This window comes from Sinohyriopsis cumingii, chromosome 2, assembly GCF_028554795.1.
Source record: "Sinohyriopsis cumingii isolate HCF-2022 chromosome 2, ASM2855479v2, whole genome shotgun sequence".
In the NCBI taxonomy this organism is placed as follows: domain Eukaryota; kingdom Metazoa; phylum Mollusca; class Bivalvia; order Unionida; family Unionidae; genus Sinohyriopsis; species Sinohyriopsis cumingii.
Window position 1 is genome coordinate 21,346,980 of NC_142962.1, and position 14,850 is coordinate 21,361,829.

At 33.4% G+C, this 14,850-nt stretch overlaps 1 protein-coding gene across 1 annotated transcript; it reads right to left on the reverse strand.

Moving 5' to 3' along the window:
- LOC149804443 (cysteine-rich PDZ-binding protein-like) lies at nucleotides 1-14,315 on the reverse strand. The gene is made up of 6 exons (XM_089940487.1): nucleotides 14,265-14,315; nucleotides 11,074-11,139; nucleotides 10,234-10,288; nucleotides 7,940-8,022; nucleotides 5,855-5,872; nucleotides 1-3,736 (listed from the first exon to the last, which is right to left on the reverse strand). Exons 1-6 carry the CDS (start codon nucleotides 14,278-14,280, stop codon nucleotides 3,672-3,674), a joined length of 303 nt encoding a protein of 100 aa, XP_089796613.1. The 5' UTR covers nucleotides 14,281-14,315; the 3' UTR covers nucleotides 1-3,671.
- Between the last annotated feature and the right edge of the window lie 535 nt (nucleotides 14,316-14,850).

Sequence of the window (14,850 nt, forward strand, 5' to 3'; positions counted from 1 at the left end):
AATCAGATACTATTTATTTGCCTAAAATTACTACAAGTACGTATACAAATAAATAAACCATAAATTTGTGATCCTGTCAATGGACTGTTGTAACGAAACTATATTATAGTGTGTAAGTACATTACGAAAACCTTTCCATCTAAAAATAGATGCACTAACGTCTGTGTTGATTTTGTAGGAAAGAATGACTGCAACTTCTGATGGCGGGACTCCTATTTTTACCAAAATGGGAGTCCTGGACTCCTAGTTTTAAAATCCTAATGAGACCTCTGACTGATATTTGATTTTCCTGTATACAGTTTGTCACATGCGAGTGATTACTGACATAGCTTTATCATTAATCTAATTGAGCCTACAAAGGGATGTAATCCATGACAACTCGAGCGTTCTATGATTATTTATAAAATACCACAGATTATGGTTTCTACTGAATCCCCCAAATCATATGTTTACAAATGTATTTGACAAAGTTTCTCAAATAAATATGGTTTAAACTAAACTAAAATCAGATATATAGATGGACTACTCATACATCATTCATTTTTAGTTTTGCATTTCAGTTTAAAGCAATTGTAATTTCAACACATCACCTTTATTCATTCTTAACCAACTGTCATTCTGGTGTCTCTCTTTGATTATCCTGGTTGTTCATAAATTGGTCTATGGTTTCCAACAACAATCAAAGCCAGTTGCCGCAACTGGTTAAACCCTGATATTGGCTTTAGCTACCGATACTAGTTACTGTATTGCCAGTACCCCATTGTTCTTTATCATTAATCTGCATCAATTACACTACCCGTTTTTAATATCAAGTGGATTAAGAACCAGAGGAAATTATGCCCACTCCCTTCTCTGGATGTAAATAATGAATTTAGCCATGGGCATTGTTTTCATTGCTATAGTACTGGCCTATTTTAATGAGTTAGGTATGTTTTGATCAATCTTTTCAGTTATAATCATTCATATAAATATCCCCGTACAAATCATATAACTTATCTCACAATGCCTCCCGTCAAATCATGCAAGTCTTACACTGCAGCTTTTAAGCTGGAAGTTGTACAGTTCGCGGAAGAGAAAGGTGGGAATACAGCTGCTCACAGGAAATATGGTATAAGTGAAAAATGTGTCCGTGATTGGCATAAAGCTCAGGTTGCATTATCGCTACGAAAAAAAACAAACAAAGCAAATCATGGCTGCAAAACAAGATGGATTAATATTGATGATAAATTAGAAGAATATGTCTTGACACAACATGTTGCATGTCATGGAATGAACTCTGTTATCTCAGACTCAAGGCAAAGGAAATCGCAACAGAAATTGAAAGTTTCAGTGAAACTGTGTCATGGTGCTTTAGGTTCATGCAAAGACCTATTATAAGACAACGCACTACTGTGGCACAGAAACTACCAGTAGACTTTCTGGAAAACTTAAACAATTTCTGTGTGTATGTCCAAGACAAGATCAAGACTTACAATTTGGAAATGACTGCTATTTTTCATTCCGATATGGAAGACAGACTTCGAGGGATTTTCAGATATTGGAGATGATTAAGTGAACTCTTAATCATTATTTTCTTAATTAGAATGTGGAACAGTTCTACTAAAGGTAATAAAATGAATTACAACATTGATGTGCTTTCAATTATAATTGACAAGTTAAATAATATGTATTATAAAATGTTCATTTGTGTAAATTTGATACTGCATTTCACAGATATGTTAAAGTATAATAAAAAGTATTTTTATTTATTTTTCGCTTTAACTTTTCTGTTTTCTGTCTCTTAATTTTCTTCACATTTCTGATTTCCCTATGAATAGCCTCATTTCCCTATTGCTAGCCTCACTGAGTTTATCTCATCTGTTGAATCTTGCACTGAAGACTGGTTTCAACTGGAATAATCAGGTTAAAGCTTTAGACCTCTAATTAACATGTACATAGCATGCACAGCCATGTGGCTCTTGTTGCAATGTATATCATAATTAAAGCAACCATGGACTGTTTATTCAGCTGTGTCAATTGATAACAGGATATAGCAGTGCCTTCTACAGGAGTAAAATCACAAGCATGTTAGTATCGGTGATGCAATTTCACAATTGTCGGTAATATGGAATATTATACAGTGATACCATTAATATTCGTGAAACCAGAAGTTACTTGTGTAAAATACAAAGCCACGTTATTGACATGGCCTCATCTTATACTCCGAATCAACTTATATATGGATGAAGGATGGAATATTTACAAAATTAGTGAATTTGACTTGTATTCTGCATCAACTTATAGGCCGGAAAATACAGTAGTCTTCTGATGAAGATCTCATGTTGATATGATTTTCTGTTTAGGAGCAGCAATAACAACTGTACCAAGATGGTTGCCATAGTTACTATACTGGATATGAGATCAACACCATTATCATTTCATGCAATGTAGACATCAAATAAGTCTTTGGTGAAACCCAGTTTTGCCATATTGGATATCAGACTGGCACAAATTTTACACAAGACTAACTAAATAAAAAGTAATCTGTGATAACCCCATGCTGATATGGGGTTGTAGCACTAACAAAATTTTAAAATAACTGCAATTGTCACCACATTGATTTTAGATTGGCACCATATTCATTTAGGACTAACTAGACATAATAAGAAATCACATGTTGATATTACCATCCATTCTTCGGAGTAGTGATACAATTTTAAAGATGACCACTGTCGTGGCCATATTTAATGTCCATGCAAACCTTTTTCATTAAGGACCAACTAAATGTCAAGAGAAGTATGAAAATCCTATTTTGATATTGCAATCCATTTATTAGGAGTAGCAATAACAAGATATTCAAGATGGCTGTTTGGAATAATGGATGACAGACAACAGGCCACCCCATTAGCTCATATGTTATAGAAATTGAGTATTTATTTTAATTACAAACATTTCAAACACATGAACATTTACTATGAATTTGAAATTTGAAGGCATATTTACTGATTATTCCATAAACAGCTGATACAGAATTGCCATCCTTTACTGATGTGAAATAAGAATGCCAGTTGTTTAACTGGAATCTGAACACGAAAAATATTTACACATTTTAAGTAGTCAAACTAATTTAAATTTGCTTTTGTGGTTGAAACAGAAGTCCTACAGTTACCTTTTCCATTATGTATTTACTTAGTTACAAAGGAAACTTAGAACTAAATTCTCTGATGAAATAAAGTGCACAATTACTTGAAAAAAAATACAGACTAAAACAATATAAAGAATATATTCCAACTCGAGAATCATTCATAACTGTCCTAATGATACATATGTACACATATTTTGCCTTTTTACAATAGCTTGTAAAATTTTAAAACATTTTTGTTTCAACTCCAAAATTACTTGTTGAAGTGATGGACAACTATACATATATTAATTTTACAATGCTGAAACTATCAAACTGTAATTTCCACCACATCTTGCTTTTGGGAGATATTTTTTTCTATATGATTTTAATTTTTCATCTGTGGACACATACTCCCATATTTTTAGATCATTAGCAAGTGTAGGTATATTATCTAAAGGCGACTTAGGATTATAAACATAAATTCAGTACATCCTCTCCTACAGTCAAGTCTTTGAAAAGAAAACTGTGATTGTTATCTTATAAATTAACATTGCTGATCACAATATCTTCAGGTGGAACTTTGTCTGTAATTTGTTGTGTCAAGCATCTTTTTTCCACACATGGCACAAATTCCTGTAATAAAGGGAAAAAAGTAGACAATGAAAAATAATTATTCCAACAAAAAACTGCCAATAGTAGTATGGCTGGATTGCTGACAACTCTATGAGTGTAAAAGAAAATGATTTAAATGCAAACCCTAATCAAGAGAAATTTAACTTGACTACAAGGTAAGCACAAATTACTGAACCATCATTCACTGTTATTTATTTTCCACCAATGTCTGCAGTAGACCTTATAAAGTAAGGACATACCAAGTTACGTGAAACCCTAGGTAAAAGTACATGATACTGTGAGCTATAAAAAAATAACAAAAAGAAACTGACCTCAAACCAAAGGATAGCAAAAATCAGTGAATCCTGAATGACATTTTGTGCCTTCTCAAAATATTCAACCAGAATACAATGCATGCATAGAAACTAGTCATGATCATCAAGAAGTATGTCATTTCCAATCAGTATCTGTAGAATGGTGTGGGATTAAGCTAGTCTTGGCCCTGACATGCATATGGTGTGGGATTATTGTAATCTTGGTCTTGACATGCTTATGGTGTGGGATGATGATAGTCTTGGCCCTGACATGCATATGGTGTGGGCTTATTGTAGTCTTGGTCCTGACATGCTTATGGTGTGGGATTACAGTAGTCTTGGTCCTGACATGCATATGGTGTGGGATTACAGTAGTCTTGGTCCTGACATGCATATGGTGTGGGATTACAGTAGTCTTGGTCCTGACATACATATGGTGTGGGATTACAGTAGTCTTGGTCCTGACATGCACATGGTATGGGATGATGATAGTCTTGGCCCTGACATGCATATGGTGTGGGATGATGATAGTCTTGGTCCTGACATGCATATGGTGTGGGCTTATTGTAGTCTTGGTCCTGACATGCTTATGGTGTGGGATGATGATAATCTTGGCCCTGACATGCATATGGTGTGGGATGATGATAGTCTTGGTCCTGACATGCATATGGTGTGGGATGATGATAGTCTTGGTCCTGACATGCATATGGTGTGGGCTTATTGTAGTCTTGGTCCTGACATGCTTATGGTGTGGGATTATGGTATTCTTGGTCCTGACATGCATATGGTGTGGTATTGTCCTTGTCCTGACATACATATGGTGTGGGATTAAGAGTCTTGGTCATGGCATGCATATTGTGTGGGATTAAGAGTCTTGGTCCTGACATGCATATTGTGTGGGATTATGGTAGTCTTGGTCCTGACATGCATATGGTGTGGGCTTATTGTAGTCTTGGTCCTGACATGCATATGGTGTGGTACAGTCTTTGTCCTGACATACATATGGTGTGGGATTACGGTAGTCTTGGTCCTGAAATGCATATGGTGTGGGCTTATTGTAGTCTTGGTCATGACATGCATATGGTGTGGGATAGTCTTTGTCCTGACATGCATATGGTGTGGGATTATGGTAGTCTTGGTCCTGACATGCATATGGTGTGGGCTTATTGTTGTCTTGGTCCTGATATGCATATGGTGTGGGATAGACTTTTTCCTGACATGCATATGGTGTGGGATTATGGTAGTATTGGTCCTGACATGCATATGGTGTGGGCTTATTGTTGTCTTGGTCCTGATATGCATATGGTGTGGGATAGTCTTTTTCCTGACATGCATATGGTGTGGGATTATGGTAGTCTTGGTCCTGACATGCATATGGTGTGGGCTTATTGTAATTTTGGTCCTGACAAGCATATGGTGTGGGATTATGTTAGTCTTGGTCCTGACATGCATATGGTGTGGGATTACGGTAGTCTTGGTCCAGACATGCATAACGTTGGTTAGAAAATTGAACAGATTTGAAAGGACTGATTCATTGTCATCCATTTCACCCAGCAAAAGCTACAGTGGTATATCACACGTACACACACACACACATACACATTAAAATAGGGTTACAAGCTGCAATGGGTCAATTGAAAACCAAGGTAGCAGTATGACATGTATATCAGTGTACCAGCAGAAAAAATCCATAAAGCATGTGAATGATGTATAATAAAGTAGAGACCTAACTAAAACAACTCTTTGGAGAAAATCGTAGCATAGAAACAAGCAGAACATGCACAAAACTCTACTTAATTAATATATACAACTGAAGAAATCTTACCTTTCTTGTAGGCACAGCCTGAAAACATAAATGAAGATTATATAAAATTTGTGTTACCTTTTTTTTACTCTAGTTTGGTTATATGGGCCATTCTGAAGGTTTATGTTAATTCTGATAAATATTTCAACTTTTTAAACATATCTCGATACAAAAAAATACAGAGGTATTTGATTTTGTTCAAACTTGTGTTTGGAAAGAGAAATAAACAATGATTTCAGCAAAAGTTGGATAAGGTAAACTGTTACAAGTCATTTCCCTTTTCCTATGGTAAACTGAATAAGAAAAACTTAAAGTAGTGTTTTCCTGCTGATATGGTAAACTTGACAAGGAAAACTTAAATGTTTTCCTGTTGCTATAATAAACTGAATAAGGAAAACTAAAAGTAGTGGCTTTCCTGTTACTATGGTAAACTGAATAAGGACAACTTAAAAGTAGTGGCTTTCCTGTTGCTATGGTAAATTTAACAAGGAAAACTGTTAAAGAAGTGGTTTCCATGTTGCTGGAAGCCAATAGAAATTCATATGCGCAGTTTCATAATTTCATGTATATAAGGAGACCACATTTAAATTGCTGCCTTCATTGTTTAGACAGGGCAACCCTCATCATTCCTATAAACAAATGAACTTATAATTTGCTTTAAACAGGTAAACACATAAACCCATCATACCTACAAACAGCTGAACTTGTGATTACTTTGTTTATACAAGTTGGGGGAGAAGGGCATAAATATTACTTAAAAAATCCCGAGTCTGGATAATTTGAAACATGGATATATATATATATATATATATATATATATATATATATATATATATATATATACACACACACACACACACACAATGTGATCCGCTTTAACACACTCCATTATAACACAAATTTGGATATAACATGATTGTGGTGTGGCTCTCAAAATTTCATATACATACTTCTTGTACACAAAAAAAATCTTTCTTAAAAGTATAAAAAGTAACAAGTAAAAAGTTTATTATCATTTTGGGGACAAGGTCATGTATAAATTCTAATATAAGAAGATTGTGGCATGGCTCCTGTAATTTCATATACATGTATTTTTCTCGTACTCTAAAAGTTTTTTACTTCTTAAAAGTACAAAAAATAAAATGTGTAAAATGTATATTCTGGGATTACACTGGGCCTCGCCAATGTCAAAAATTGAGATTTTTTTTCCCCTTACTGGTAAAATAAAATACCATCGGGCGATTTTGTTTGTGTGTTGATATTGTTGGCTATTTAAGCTTTTACATACAACCTGGGGTTTGGAGTGAAGAAATTCAGAGGCACCATGAAAGGAAGTTGAAAACTTAATATAAAATGCAATAGAATTTATTGTTAGATAAACAAATTCTTTGTTCATAATATTGACAAACCATCTTAATACTGCATTGTTATAGCATAACGCAATTATTCTGACATCTGGCCTGAGTACTGTATGCGCTCCATCTTTTTTTATTGGCACTATCTCATAATGGATCTTTCAGACAAAATAGATTTATTTAGACTGACCTGTGCATGTGGAGGGTAATCAAAATTATTCTTTTCATTCATAGAATTAAATCCTTCAGAACACTCATATTTCTGGTAGTAATCCCTGTCAGAACAAAACACCTGTGTATTCATTGTCTATTGGCCTTTTTTTTTAATTTAAATATTTACATTTTTGATGCATGCATAGAAGGCAGCATCACTCTGCTACCAGAAATATAAAAAACGAAACAAAAGAAAAAACAAGAAAACACCACTACTTCAAAACCCAACAAAAAAATGGAGAGCTACTTGTTGTCTATCCAACAGTCATGCTACAAGAACCAGCTACAATGAACCAACTTTTGAGGAAAGGAACAGTAACTCCTGTACTTTGTCTACAGCTCAATGAAATACATATTCAACATATGCCTTTAATATAATAATAATGCCTACATTAATATATTTCAACTGATATATACTTATTAGATATAATGAGAAACAGTTTACAGGCAATGCTCAGTAAAAACAGCAATTGAATTTGACACAAAATACAACCTTTTACCAAAGTGCGACCCTTGTTTAATTGATCTATTGATTTACCTTGACAATAGTGAGAGCCTTTCTGGTGCACTACCGATTTGCATATCTTGCACTTCTCAAATTCTGTGGAGTATGGTGAAAATCTGTTGATGAAATGACATATATTACAATAATATATGGTTCAAAAGGAGAATAATAAAGCACACCCTTGCTACAGTCTTCATTATAACACTGTTCTTGTTATAAGGCTCTTCACTATAACCCTGTTCTTGTTATAAGGCTCTTCAATATAATACTCTTCTTGTTATAAGGCTCTTCACTATAACACTCTTCTTGTTATAAGGCTTTTCACTATAACACTCTTCTTGTTATAAGGCAAGTATGAGCATGGATCCCAGTTAAGTGATAATGACATACTATGTTATACAATATACATTGTTATAAGGCAGTTTCAATATTAGGTGGTACACTATACGACTGCATGGATAGTGCTAGAATGAGTTCTGTACTTCATTATTAGGAAGTATGACAAGATAGTATACTATACACTCTCATGGACAGTGTTATAATGAGGGAATACTAAATTGCATTGTTATTATAAGGTATTTTCTTTTACTGAAGGCTGGCACACTTTACAACTTATGGATAGTGATAAAATTAATACTGTACTGTACTTCATTATAAGGTAGAATGTCATATGGCTCCCATGCAGTGTTATAATAAATACTGTACTTCATCATAAGGCAGTTTCACTATAAAGCAGTATACTATATGACTCCCATTGACAGTGTTATAATAAATACTGTACTTCATTACAAGGCAGTTTTACTATAAAGCAGTATACTCTATAACTCCCACTGACAGTGTTATAATGAAAACAGTACTTCATTATAAGGCAGTTTCACTATAAGGTGGTATATGACTCCCACAGATAGTGTTCTAATGAGGAAGCACTGTATTTTCAAAGGTCATATAAAACAAAATACTATGTACATAACTTCTGACACATACGCAATAGTGTTTAACAGTACCTCAGTACAAAAGTGCTGCCAAATAAAGTAAAATTTGAAATATGTAAATTTGTAAAAATATCCAAGAAAGCTAAACCCTTCAAAATAACTGTTTTTGTTGTTTTAGGTATAATGCTATTTCTCAGTACAATATAGGATATACATGGCAGCCAGTATAAGTATTATAACACAGGAAAACCAAGGTAATAACCACCAACCCATGGGAATCAACTGGCAAGATTTCTCACATACCCACAGTGGTGAGATGGCAGCCACCTGTGGCCCCCCAAATAAATGTAAATGTGAAACACAACAAAGATGAATATAACGGATAAAAATAGTAAAATCCTGTAAAAAAGTACACAAAATAGAAGATAAAGATAACACATGTAAAATCCTTAAAACATCTGATCAGATTTTTTTTTACAAAGCACATTGCCTCAAAAAGTCCAAGATTTTCTCAGGTGGTACATCATCATACAATTTCTTTATCATCTAAATAATTTTTGAAGCAGAGACCTACTATTTTTCATACTTGTAATCAAATTACATCACAGTTCATGGATAAACAAATAATGTTCAACATAAACTGATAGTAATTTTTTCATAATAAATGGAAAGTAGATCTTCATGTAAAAATGGTTAGAAAGGTTCTATGGCTCAACATTCTTTTCAGAGCTTTCATTAACAGTGGCAAATCCAAAAAGAATACAGATTATAGGCATTTGTGGAATTTTTGACATAAAAGACAATTTTAAAACCTGTATTGTGTGATGTGAAAATAAACTTTGTGAATAATTTCTTTTAAAGCAGAAATGATAAGGCCATGGTTGAAAATTAGAAATAAACACTCCAATAGTTCATTTATTATGATAGAATCAACCACCATTTTAAATTAATACCTTGCTGACAAAATCTTTCACATACATGGACACTTGAGCATTCTAAAATTTGCAAAAGTAATGGAAAATTGGGGTCCTTTTGTTTGAAAATGCTTAATAAAGATAAGGTTACTAATTACTTTGCCTGAACAAAATTAACCTTTTTAATATAGCTGTTCCTTTTTATATCTCTATCAGATTAAACTTGCTACAACTTGATTTTCATTTTTTTAAAACCTTTTTGTTCTTTTGCTTCTGAAACAAGTACTGTACACTCCAGATATAAGGAAGTCCAAGAGACAAAAAATGTGTCATAATATCTAACAAAATTTTATAAACATGGAAAAATATTATGTAAAATAGCCGAAAGGACTGAACCGCTGTAAGTAACAGTATTCAATATTTTGCTACAAATGATTTCTTTTAAACAGAGTTACTGCATCTGAAAATAAAGTCTGCTTACCTATTCTTTTTGGCTGTTAGAGCCTTGTTTTCATTAACCATTCTGCCACCACCTTCTGAAAATGAATTTTACTGTATTAATAAAATGTAAATTAAATCATTTAAAAGCTACTTATATAAGCCAGTAGTGAAGAATTTGCTGTAGAGCAGTCTGGGACCAATTGAAAAGTCTGCTTGGCAAGTCAAAGTTTCTGTCACAAAGCAGGAAAAGTCCAGTGTTTTGCCAAAGTTTATGAAATTCTTCATAATGGACTAGTAGAAAAATGAAGGACTTTTCCAGCCCTGAAAGTACAGATAAACAATGAACACAGAATTTGTCTTAATCCATCATAATATTATCTAGAAAAATCTTCTAAAATTTTGTGATTTCTGATTGTAAAGCTATTGCTTCAAAATATCAATCAAAAAAGAAGTTCTTATCGTAAATTATGTTTCACTGAGAATACTTCCCTGATCACATAAACATCAGAAATTAGATTCTGCAACCTCCCAAAATGTAGTCCTCCTAAAAAGATGAAAAAGGTGACTTTCCCATTTATATACAAAATAGGCCTTTAAAAAAAAAATTGTACCTTTGGGAAGTAAATCTTCCAGGATAATATATAGCTACATGTCCACCCTGGTCACCACTTGATGACTACCCCACATATTGGATGATCTTTAGTTTAAGTTTGAATCTTCCAGGATAATATATAGCTACATGCCCACCCTGGTCACCACTTGATGACTACCCCATATATTGGATGATCTTTAGTTTAAGTTTGAATGATTGATCAATAAATGTGCTTCCATTTGCAAGGGGTGGGTGGGTATGAGAGGGCTTAACTGTAAAACTATTTACCTGTGATGTTTCTGGCCCCCATTTTCCATGGATCAGGTGTTATAACCTTTCCAAGCTTCTTCTGGCCTAGGAACAATCAAAATAATGCACCATTAATATACATGTACAGATTAAAGTTTAATTATCAATCTATATGTAACAATTAACAGCTTATCTTATTCTTTCCGATTAAATGACTGTATGCCTGTTGCACAGTAAATGGGCCAATTAATAAAAATAAAATGAGATATATTCTAAGAATCTGTTATACATCTGAACCAATTTGGTTCTTTTTCTTCAAGATAATACCAATCTACAGCTGTATTTGTGGTTTTACCCATGTGATCAAATGTTGATACAGAAAACAGCAAATGACTAAAAACTGGACATTTGTGATGTAATGAATTAGCATCTAAATTTTATCATTATTTCACTCATGTGCTGCACTTCAATTTTTAAATTTACATCTATTTTAGGGGGTTCAGTGAATAGCTACATTTGTTATCTTTACACTGATGTATGGGATTTCCATACAGGATGAGTAGTTTTTTGCTTATGATGATTTTTGTAAAAGAATACAGGTGTATTACTGACAAATTAAGACCATTAGTTACAAGAAAATGGGAAAAATTTTTCTCTTTTTCAACTGTAAGCTATTGACATACAATGAAAATAGATAATCAGGTCTTAGCCACTGCAATACTCATTTAGTCAATACTGATAGTTAACTTTAAAAAAAATATTTTGTGAGAATAAAACAGACTGTCCATACCCCACTGAAATTTCATTTATAGTAAGAGGACTATTGCGTATGTATGTGTGAGTATTACCCTTCTATGACCCTGCCCCCATCTGTATGCATGGGTATGACCCTTCTATGACCCCACCCCCATCTGTATGTGTGGGTATGACCCTTCTATGAAAAACACCCACTTGTTTGTATGTGTGTATGACCCTTCTATGAAAGAAAAAAAAACTTGTTTGTACATGTGGGTATGACCCTTCTATGACACCCCACCCACCCCCCATTTGTATGTGTGGGCATGACCCTTCTATTAAAAAAAACACTTGTTTGTATGTGTGTGTATGACCCTTCTATATAAAAACCCACTTGTTTGTTTGTGTGGATATGACCCTTCTATGGAAAAAAAACCCCACCTGTCTGTATGTGTGCTTTAACCCTTCTATGAAGAAAAAAACACAGCAAAATGAAATGAAATCACAGCAAAGAAGGAAAATATTACTGAAATTTAACACTAATGTGTAACATCCATCCCCCTTGATACACATCTAGGAAAATGTTCATTTCTCATCATATGAAGTTCCTACTTATATCTTTTTATAAGTGTATTCTTGTATATATACATACATAATCATATCAATCATTGAAAACAAAGAAGAAACAGAATTGCAGCTATAAAAGAAAAAAAAAGAACCAAATTTTCAAACATGATCCCTTGCTGGATCCAGTGCACTTAAAAGGACTGTTATTCGCTATATGATTTGTATTCTTTATATATATAATATATATATCATACATATTTGATACAACAACCTATTGTTTAACTTTAAAATGCCAAAGAAAGTTTCTAATACACTCATATTATTTAATTAAACAAAATACAGTAATAACATGTCAGTAGTCTTACAATCCAAACATAGCCATTTAGCAGGATGGATGTTACAGGTTGTGGACAGATATTACGCAATTAATTCACATCGGATACTAAGTCATCAAATGTCACTTTTGAGGCAAAATAAGGAAAAACTATAGTTTTCAAAATACTTCTGTTAATAATTTAACTACCAATAATGAAAAAGAGTGTAACATTTAAGAATAATAAGACACCTCAAAGTGGGAGATGACTTTTTCTTTTGATCACTATTAGTTCTTGAGACAGTGGTGATGAAGTGAACACAATACATCAGTAGATAGATGTTTGTGCTGCACATTACAAGTGTAGGCATAGTTTCTCAGCACAATCAGAAATAACTCTGCAAGCCAAAGCGACACACACTTATTTTGAGACCAACCAGATCAATGTGACGGACTTAGAGTTATAATTAAAATGAAAGTTTCAACTGCTGTTATTTAGGATAAGAACTTAAAAATTTTAAATGCCACTGAACTTGCAAACTTTTGTTTGTTGTTGTAGGGTTTAACGCCATTTTTCAGCACATGATAGGCTATACATGGCGGCCAGTATTAATTGTGGAGGAAAAACCTGGGAAACCCCCCGGAAAGAACCACCGAACCATGAGAAGCTACTGGCAAGCTTTCTCACATACCCACACTGGCTGAATCCGAGACTCGAACCCACGCAGACAGAGGTGAGATGGCAGTGATCCATAACGGAGAGCGCTTTAGACCACTCAGTCACACAGGGCCCCTGCTATAATTGTAACAAATCAGTTAACTTGTTTGTTGTATCATACTGCCCAATAATGTTATGCAAGATTCAGGTCACCTGATTACCATATTTTTCAAGAACCAAAAGATTGAATAAGAGTCAAAATGTGAAGTATGTATGGTTGTTATTTTCTGGTGGCTTTAGCAACTGACAACTGTTTACTTTAAAACTTTCTTGTACATGATTTATTACTTTTCACTGGAACAATGTGACTAGTTAAACATTCTACTTTCATACTCATGTTGGCTGTCCATTCTAGTGACAATCCTGGCACTACTCTATCACTAGTGTTTACAGATGCATTTTGTTACAGATGCATTTCTTGAATTCTCTCTGCTAAGTTTCTTTTGAATGGCACTGGTGGCAGAATGAGTGACCTGGAACTAGCTTCCATTTTTCAAGATGATTTATACTTTGTGTCAAGTGTTTTCATTGCCGATCACGAACTTTAAAACCACACGATACTATACCACTCCATTGTACCGTCAATTTAAGCCAAAACCTCGTTTAGGTGTACTTGCGCTTTACTAAGTGACTGACTGATAAATTAAAAAAATACCGCAGTTGGGTAAATAATACTCAGCCAGAAAGGCTGATACAATCAGCGCTGGAAAATTCCACTTATCTGATTGTATTTACAAGTGGTGGCTGTGAAAAGGCAAGTTATTGAGTTATATTTGAAAAGCTTTGTTGTAGCATTCTAGTTTTGCGTACAGTCTGGTAATTAACTCTGTTTTTTTATACTTAAACTTAATCTATTCTGCAGACGAACTATAGAAGAAATATAGCCATAGCCCTTACATTTGTCACAGACCATCTTTGTTTACAGTTTCAGAAAACCGGAAATTGCGCAGTATATCTTAATCTTTGGAGTCATGACCGATTAAAAAACAGCACGGAAAATGTTGCCAGTCTGCTATCATGTCAAGTCTCGGTGAAAATAGTTGACGTGGAAAATAAGAAGCCCAAAAGATCATTTATTTATTTAGTTATTTATTTATTTAGATACACACCTTTTTCTGTATAAATTCCAGATGAACAAGGAGATGAATCACTTTGCTAAAATACATTACAAGGTCCAGTTCAAAGTTAATTATAATTATCCATTGGATATATATATATATATATATATATATATATATATATATATATATATATATATATATATATATATATATATATATATATATATATATTGAGAGAGAGAGAGAGAGTTATTATTACTTGATTGAATTTATATTTGATTTAATTTAATCGTTTGTTAGTTTTAAATTTTTTAAATTCCATTACATGTTATTGTAATGTAATTTTATTTAATGCTTCTAAATTTAAAGTATAACTTTATAACAGATATCGTTAAGTTTACAAGGTCAATTCGACAAAAACA

Coding starts and splice junctions, on each gene's coding strand:
- LOC149804443 (XM_089940487.1), bottom strand. Junction 10,289..11,073: donor GGGGGCCAGAAACATCACAG/GTAAATAGTTTT, acceptor ATTCATTTTCAG/AAGGTGGTGGCAGAATGGTT. Junction 8,023..10,233: donor CTAACAGCCAAAAAGAATAG/GTAAGCAGACTT, acceptor TTTCATCAACAG/ATTTTCACCATACTCCACAG.